General features: G+C 40.4%; 1 protein-coding gene across 1 annotated transcript; it reads left to right on the top strand.

Moving 5' to 3' along the window:
• The first annotated feature begins 4,847 nt into the window (after positions 1-4,847).
• alkbh7 (alkB homolog 7) lies at positions 4,848-8,175 on the top strand. Its single transcript, XM_079746931.1, has 4 exons — positions 4,848-5,198; positions 5,740-5,913; positions 6,657-6,781; positions 7,302-8,175. The coding sequence occupies exons 1-4, from the start codon at positions 4,917-4,919 to the stop codon at positions 7,441-7,443; spliced, it is 723 nt and encodes a 240-aa protein (XP_079603057.1). The 5' UTR covers positions 4,848-4,916; the 3' UTR covers positions 7,444-8,175.
• Positions 8,176-8,622: the final 447 nt, after the last annotated feature.

The raw sequence follows: 8,622 nt of genomic DNA, 5'->3' as shown, positions 1-8,622 counted from the left end.
TGCATTGGTAGTCATTGCCATATTCATAGTCTTACCTTACATTTGTTCTAATTGCATAAGCATAAAAGCATTGCAATAAACCATAGTATGTAAAGTGACACACTCAAAGAAGGCAACACTTGGTATTTACAGAATGAAGAAAAAAATAATGCTAAATGATTTACACACTTAATATTAATAAGTATAAGTACTTAAGTTTGCTAAAAACACATGACAGCTCTTTCAATGTAGCCACATAAATATTGTCAGCCCACCTGTAGCAGGGGGCAAGACCCATCACAGGAAAGCGGCCAAAGGAAAAAGGACAGGAAGAGCAAGCGGTGAGGCAAGAGGAAGACCAGTGGGTAGAGGAAGAGGGACGGCATCAGCATGCGACACGGCAGGAGTGAGCAGGATATGTGAAGAATACCCAGACCCAAATGCCCTGCATGCTGGTTTCATGGCAGCACTGTTATAATTACTGTCAGCAACATCACTCCTGTTATCTTCTTTAGAGATATCCATACTGCCTTCTTTATAAGGCATTGCATAATCAAATAATAGTAAGTATGCGTGATTAAAAACTGAGGCAAGGATTTTATCTACAGTACAAGACATTTATTAATATCTGTAGAAAGAAAATATTTGTTTTCAAGTAAAAAGGCTGCTTTGAGATGAATGCATTTACATTAAATAATTGAAATGAAACATGAATATGAAGTGCAGCGCGTTCAGTTGACCGTTGGCCATACCACCATTAAATCAGACAAAACCGTAGCAAATTCTGATATTACAGTCTGCTGATAAATGTACAGTCCTCATCAAAAGGAATATCTTCACCTTCTGTTGAATGTTAAAGGACTTTCGTGTACAGCCTAGTGTTCATTGCGAAGCTCTCCATCTTCGGAATGTCGCACTGATATTTACTCTTGTAGTCTATCTCTCCTCTTATCAGATCATCTTCTTGGGTTGTTTGATTCGCCCGTACGTTTACGCTTTACATGGTAAGGCTTTTCAACAGAAGTCGCGGCAAACTGGACTGAATAATCATGTATCATCAAGAATGAGCAATACATTGAATGAAAATAAAAACAGAGTGGATAGCTATCATAGTTCTCCGTCTTCCTTCCTCACTCCCTGTGTTTCCCATGATTCAGATATTTCCCAGATGCTAGTGGTTAATGGGGAATTTTACGCCATTACGACTTGACAACATTGCCCGGGACGTTCCCTTTTCAAAATTACGGATATCCCTTAGATTAGCAATTGCTGAAAACTTCGGGGATTATGTTGGTACACAAGAAAATAAAATATATAACGTAAGTAATAATGCAGAAATCTTGCATATTCTACCTTTAATATATATTTCAAAAAAAATTGTATCTGATCTGTTCAAACCTGATTGATGCATCCCTACTACTCAAATCTGCCATTTTTAACAGCAATTTGAATGTTATATCCATTGTGAAACATCTAGTCAAATTGCATTATAGTAAGGGACAGGCTACGTTGTAATAATTTTGCAGAAATATTGACAATAAGATAGCTCTGTTGAGTGGAGTTCTACTGCCTGACCGTCCCTAGACTGGAAGCAGACCCATTCCCTTTATAGATATAATATATTGAGGTCAGCCACAATCCAAAGCATCTTGCCCAATAACCTTGACCCATGATACCAGTATGACACCAGCTTGTCAGATGGCTAATTGAAGAAGACAGCCAACAATGCCAAGCTGAGACGCTACCTCCCAGACTTCCCCTTCACACCACTAAGAGAAGGTCAGAACTCAAGACTTCAAGACTCCCCTTATTAAACAACAGGGTCATCTTAGAGCTGAAAAACAGAAATGATGTTGTGGTCCAGCGACCATTAATTAATATGAATATAGTGGTTAAGCTTTCCCACTCAAAGCTTTACCTGCAATTTGGCATAAGTATAATTCAACTTTATGTGGAACATGGATAGATAATAGGAATACGCTCATCTGTTTCCTATATCACATCAGTTGTTTATATACATTATACTGTGTTTTTTTGCATTTTTTTCCTTCCTCCTTGCAGGCATCAAATTGACCTGTGACTTGTTTGTCAAGAACTACCAAAATGCCCATACGTAGAGCACACAGAGAGATGTTGTAATACCATCATGGCAAACTAACAAACTGTCATGCAGCTGGTCAACATAATTCATTTTTCATATTTGTTGTTTTTTCCAATTTGTCATTTTCTTCTTAACTTATTGCTTTAGCCAAAGCATTGCAATAAGTGCCCCACAACACATGCTTTTCATATCCAGCCCAATCCCATATCACTCAAAAAAATGTTACTTTCTAATAATATTCCTGTCACCTGTGGTAATGGCTCCTCTGCAGCTGTCACTAGCTTTGAACCTAGATTAGGCCTATATTCCCTGCTACAGAGTTATCTCCTTCCCTCGCCCAGACATAAAAATTAACCGACTGAACCAGCAGCGGGTTTTTGACAATGTTGACGTATGTTAGTACATTGAATGAAACTTGTGGTGGCCCAGCGGCTGAGCAGTGCCCCACATGGCCACATGGTGGCCACAAAGACAGGCAAAGGCAGCCAAGGGGTGTGTTGTTGGATGGGAAGTACTACTCTAAAAGCTGTGTCATAGAGACCCCGCCCCACTCAGGTGTCTCAGCTTACCACTGTGTGCTGAGTTAGCCCTGCAATCAGGAGGCCTTTTAACCCCACCAGAACAAGCTGAAGACAGACTGGCTGGAGGAGCGTGTGGAGACCAGAGACACGTTAGGCCAGTCTCGTGGTAAGAGGCCTGTGGCCAACCCTCTTGACCAATCCGAACCCTTATAGTGAAGTTACGTCCAAGTGGACCGAAGAGCTGTTGTGTCGATAATTGTGTGTAAATTGTGTCGTGCTGAACCCAGAGAGAAGGCCTGCAGCTGAAGAGGAACCCCAAAGACTCCAAGAGGAAACCCAAGCCGAGCTAGGGTGAAGAGGTCAGTGGCAGGGACCACAGACCCCACGAAGCTTGGCCTCTCTCTCTCGCTCTCTCATATTCTCTCTCTCTCTCTCATATTCTCTCACTCATATTCATTCTCTCATATTCTCTCTCATTCACTCATCCCAGGAAGAGCCAGACAGGGCACCCTGACGACAACCGCCGACCCGTTGAAGATTTGAGTTACCTTTTGCCTCCTCCCTTTTTCCCCTGCACCTTTTATGAATAAATGTCATAAGTTGATTTCACCGCAAACCCTGCTTCTGCTTGTTTCTGTTCAAATTGGTTATCCCAATGTTGTACCTCACTGACCAAGTGCCAACAAACTAAATAAAATAATTATACAAAATGGTCAATAGAATATAATGTATAGGCCTAGATATTTGTGTTGGCCTACAGTTATTTTACGAAAATTAATTATGAGTGCGCAACATGTGACCATTGGGGGTGTAACGGTACACAAAATTCACGGTTCGGTAAGTACCTCGGTTTTGAAGTCACGGTTCATAGTTTTAAAAACTGTTTTTAAAATTCGAAATTGTAAAAACTGCTTGTTTGTCAACGATGAAGAATGGCCATAGATCAACAGCAATGAAAACACCAATAAACTTGGTTATGGCATTTGCATTTCTGAATTCCCAGACAGGGGTTGTTGAAATAGTGTCATGAGCTGTGATTGGTCCTAACAAAATCATATCCGGAATCACTTCTCCGGTTTGATTTTGCGCCTTAATTTCTTTGTCCATTGTTTACTTTGCACCTCAAAGAACAATAAAACACCAAATAAGATTTGAAAAGCTTTGGAAGTTTATTTACAACACTGCTTACATGGTTTGTAGTCAACATATAAGATTGATCGGGCGGCGAATTGCATTGCGTATCCGACATCCCGACAGAGAGCTGCTGAGGGGTCTCCGTAGTTACGGAGTCGGATTAAGGAGTCGGAGTAGTATACTTTGGCTAAACGGTCCAGGGGGAACTCCTACTTCAAGTTTTAAATCCCGCATCGCAAAACAAGCATTTACCATCGCCATATTAACGCTATGTACGCCACATTTACGCACCGCGGTCCATCTCTGTAACCGCACCGAAGTTCCCGTACCGTGACGGCTCGGTACAAATGTGTATCGTTACACCCCTAGTGGCCATAAGATGAAATAGTCCTATAACAGCGTGTAGTAGGGCCTTTAGGATCGGCTGATCTATATGGGTTTCGAATGCATTCTTTCAATAATGTCAGTCCGTGGTCCATTTTGCAGTTCTGACTTGTCTCTTGTAAAGCAGGTGGAGCCATCAACTCAATGTCCTCGACCCTGGCAAAAACTATTCTATGTTCTGTGTGTGCGCTTGTGTGTGTTAGAGGGAGAGAGTGTGTGTGTACATTTTGCATGTTATGCACACAGTACAAAACCATATATTTATAATTAGGGTATAATTAATTAAATGTTTATGTAGTCATGTAATATGCGGGGATTTTACATCTATATATATTTTATGTGAATGTGGGCAAAGTATTTTTGATTACCTCAGGCCTGAAACGATAGTCTCTCTAGTTATGTGTCTCCCCCTTCTGTCCATAATAGAGCAATACTTAAATGGGGCATTGCTGCAGTACCGTCTGTGAGGCCACTTAAGGACGTGACGGACATTAATTCCACAACTAGTTTCGACTATTAACTAAACTTCTTCAACATCTGTCTCTAAATATATACGATGTAATATAGACCTAATAGCACATTTTACTAGAAACGTTAGAAAGTTTACATTTTCCTAAATACCATTTCATTTAATTGAAGAATATTGCCACCTGCTGGCGTCTTTCTTTCACCGTTTGAAAACTACACCTCCCAGGGTACTTTGCGCTTACAAAATGGTGTCTTGTAGATCTACAGCTCTACCTACAAACTAAACCGATCAGTTTTTAGCTGATAGAGGACGTATATCCACTATAATAATGAAATTGCTAAAAAGTGTTTTGACACAGATAAACTCGCTAAATGTACGTAAATATAGGCGTTGTCCGAGTTCTACAAACTCTATGATCCGTGTAACCGGCGGTCTTTTCTCACAGCTAGAACATTACGTGGACGGCTCGTCGCGGGATTTGATCGAACAACTCAGCACGCAGGTAGAGGTGCGAACCCAATTTATCAGCAAAGAGGAAGAATGTGCTCTTTTTCAAGAACTCGAACCTGGGTTGAAAAGGAAACGTTACCAATTTGACCACTGGGATGATGTAAGTTAGAATTTTTATTATCTGCATTTTTGTCAGGTTAGGGTCACTTGTTTGGCTACATTAAACCCAGGGGCGTGTCAACAAATGTGATGGCACACAAGGCGACTGATGGGGGCACCGTACCCTCGGACCACAACAGAGAATGTATTCGTTCCGAAATGAACAGACTATTGACACAGACTCAAGACCTCTAGTTTGTACCCCTTTTGTACAATTAAATGCAAACATTCCGCAATACACTGTTACTGGATCTGGGCCACATAGTGATGACCCTTCCAAACAGTGAGATAGCTATAAAGATAATGCTTTTCTTTAACTACTATGCAGATTTGGAATTATTGAAGATGTCATTGGTTTAGTCGGCATTTAACTTTTTTTTAACGAGCTGAAACAAAGATTATATCTTTTTTTAATCTCTGGACCTTTTTGCGTTTTTTTATTTCAAACTCTTAATTTAAAAAAAATCTCTTAAAATATGGCTAATGTATCTGCCTAATTTAACTCATCATTCATTAATATTTATGTTTTTTCTACTGCTCAGGCTATTCACGGGTACAGAGAGACCGAGCGTGGAACATGGGGGTCGGTGTGTGAAGGTGTCTTAAGGCGTGTCAAATCTGTTGCTTTTCCTGAGGGCAGCCCGCTTCTTGGCCCCGTACATGTCCTAGATCTGGACAAGGCTGGTTTCATCAAACCACACATCGACAGCATCAAGGTACGAATCGTATGATAACGGAATGTAAGAGTATATTATTCTATACTATATATTATATATATGCATAAGAGCTATGGTGCTTTATAAAATACTGCACCACGTTCTCGCACTTCAAAAAGTGCCAAGTGCCAAAGTTTCAGAGCGAGAGTGTCAACGTTTAGAATCTCAATACAACTAGACTCCCAAACTTTACCTTGCACGCCACACCTATGGCGTTATTACATTCACACTTTTGGTCGTAGTGCACTGATATATGTTTCCGCACCCGAGATGGAGCATTTCCACGCTCGGACCAAAATGAGCTTGCCCCGCCTCCAAGTCGGTCTCTCAAATTGTAGGAATATAGACCTTTAAAAATACAATAAACTGTGCCTTCTTGTGTATGAGACGCATTGTTGCATAAGAAACATTGTTGACGTTTGTCAACAATGATGGCACACAAACGTTGTGACTTTATCCTCACAACCACTTTATCTTCTTTCAAACTATTGAACATTGAACGCTAATTTTGATCTTTCATATGTGTTTCATATTCAAATGGCTCTTAATGAATCTTTTTTAAAAAGGCATAACGCTGTTGATATTTCTTATGAAAGAGTAAATTCTCTGTAGCAGTTCGATTTTAAAATGTATTTACATGAATAAATGAAATAATTCCATTCAGTTATAATTGCATGTAGTATGTACGTATGAAAATGATGTATTTAAATGCAATATGTATTTACTTTACCCTTTCGTCCTAGTTCTGTGGCAGTACAATTGCAGGGCTCAGTCTCCTATCAGACAGTGTGATGCGCTTGGTAAAGGAAGACAACGCCAACCAATGGCTGGATCTCTTTCTGCCACGATACTCCCTCTACATATTGAGGTTTAGTATGTTGCTTCTCCCCCTTTATCACTGCTTTGTTTGCATTTGACCTATGTTATGGTATTTTCTTCTTGAATACTCGATTTTGCAGTTAAACAAATTGACTCATACCAATCCAAATATTGTATATTTTAGGTTTGCAACTGATTTTTGTTTGCTTGTCTGCTCTTCCTTTGATCGACTCGTAGAATACACCTTTATTTATATATGTATATATAGGTATATGCCTGAACATACATACAAATAAGTAGGGGTTGGTTGAAAAAAATATGTATACTAAATTATATGATTTAATTTTTTCTGATATTTTGTCGATTTGCTGCGCATGTTGTATTGATTTTGATAGTTTATAAATCTTGGAATCCGAATCTGATTGATTAATGTTACTTGGATTTAAATTGCACAATAAATATTGCAGTACATCAGAGTATGAAATAATCCCTATCTTTTGAATTGTACCCATTAGAAGTAATTTAGCCTGAGAAGGGGTGCATAATGAATAATAAATCTTTTTATCCAGGGACACGGCCAGGTATGGCTTCACCCATGAGATCCTGAAGGACGAGCAGTCAGTGTTTCGTGGAAGGAGAGTCCCCCGTGAGCGACGTATCTCAGTCATTTGTCGAAATCTTCCCACGGAAAAGCAGGAGACCTGCCGATGATGGCCAATAAAGATGTTCTAAATGATTACATCCCTGTGTGAATTAAGGGTAACTGGTAATAACAGGGAAACAATCATGAATGTATTAATAAGATATGGAGAGGAGAGGAATTAGCTATATTAACATTTTTAAAATGGTGGTAATGTTGGGCAAAATAACCTGCTGAGCACATCACATGTACATTATAAATATAGCTAACTCCTACCCTAGCTTAATGAGCACATCACATGGCAGTCACCTTATAATATAGTCAACTTTTAACACATAACACATACATGAGAATATAGTCAGGTCAGGGCCGGAGCCAGGGCCCCATTTCTCCTCCCGGCAGATGGTAGACACTCAGACAATGCACCAGTCATCCTCAAGAACGGGAGGACCACAACAGGAGATGCTCTGAAGCTCTCCCCCGTGAGGAGAAACACAAGAAGATATACATGCATACACTAGTGCCTGGGAGCCAAGGTCATACACTAGTGCCTGGGAGCCAAGGTCAAGTAAAAACACACAGAACCACACACATCTCAAACGCACACACCTCATCACGAGGAGATACAGCATAAGACTGTATCACTCTGAGACTCTTCACCTTCTTCTGAAGCAGACCTTCCACGGAGGCGAAGCTCCGGACGAACCATCAGCGCTGATTAGGGACTTAGACATATTCGATTTCTCACGCTTATGACTCTGTATAACCGTTGCCACTTTACTTAATAAATCCAAGGTCCTCGTGCCGACAGACTTTATTACCTCTCCGTCTCATTTCATCTGGTCCAGTAACTAGACAGACCGTTTTTCCCTTCAGTAACTAAAGTTATGCTGCATGAAAGGGATGGAAGATTATACAGAATGTTACGCTAAAACGTCTGTAGCTGGGGAAAGTAACCAGGTGACTTTGGATATGAGTGGGGCCTTAGGCCATAGGTTGGCTAGTCGATGAAGCATGGCCATTAGAACCCAGTCATCTGCATACTCTGTGAGGCTGCATAACTTATCTGGCAAGAAATAGCCAGTATTTATGTTGGTATGGCACAAAACAGGTCTTAAATCTATTCAGCTTTGTGGTCTGTTTACTAGGTCATGTCATTCCATCAAAACATGATTCAAATTAACACAGTGCCCCCTTATGGCCAATTTCCACCAGAACCCGCACGGAAGCACCACGGCAGTAAAACAGTC

This window comes from Pollachius pollachius, assembly GCF_949987615.1.
Source record: "Pollachius pollachius genome assembly, chromosome: 11".
Lineage (NCBI taxonomy): Eukaryota > Metazoa > Chordata > Actinopteri > Gadiformes > Gadidae > Pollachius > Pollachius pollachius.
The sequence above is the reverse complement of the archived record's forward strand: the minus strand, read 5'-3'. Positions and strand labels throughout refer to the sequence as shown.

Coding starts and splice junctions, on each gene's coding strand:
- alkbh7 (XM_079746931.1), top strand. CDS start 4,917: ATGAAATTGCTAAAAAGTGTTTTGACACAGATAAACTCGCTAAATGTA. Junction 5,914..6,656: donor CACACATCGACAGCATCAAG/GTACGAATCGTA, acceptor CTTTCGTCCTAG/TTCTGTGGCAGTACAATTGC. Junction 6,782..7,301: donor TACTCCCTCTACATATTGAG/GTTTAGTATGTT, acceptor CTTTTTATCCAG/GGACACGGCCAGGTATGGCT.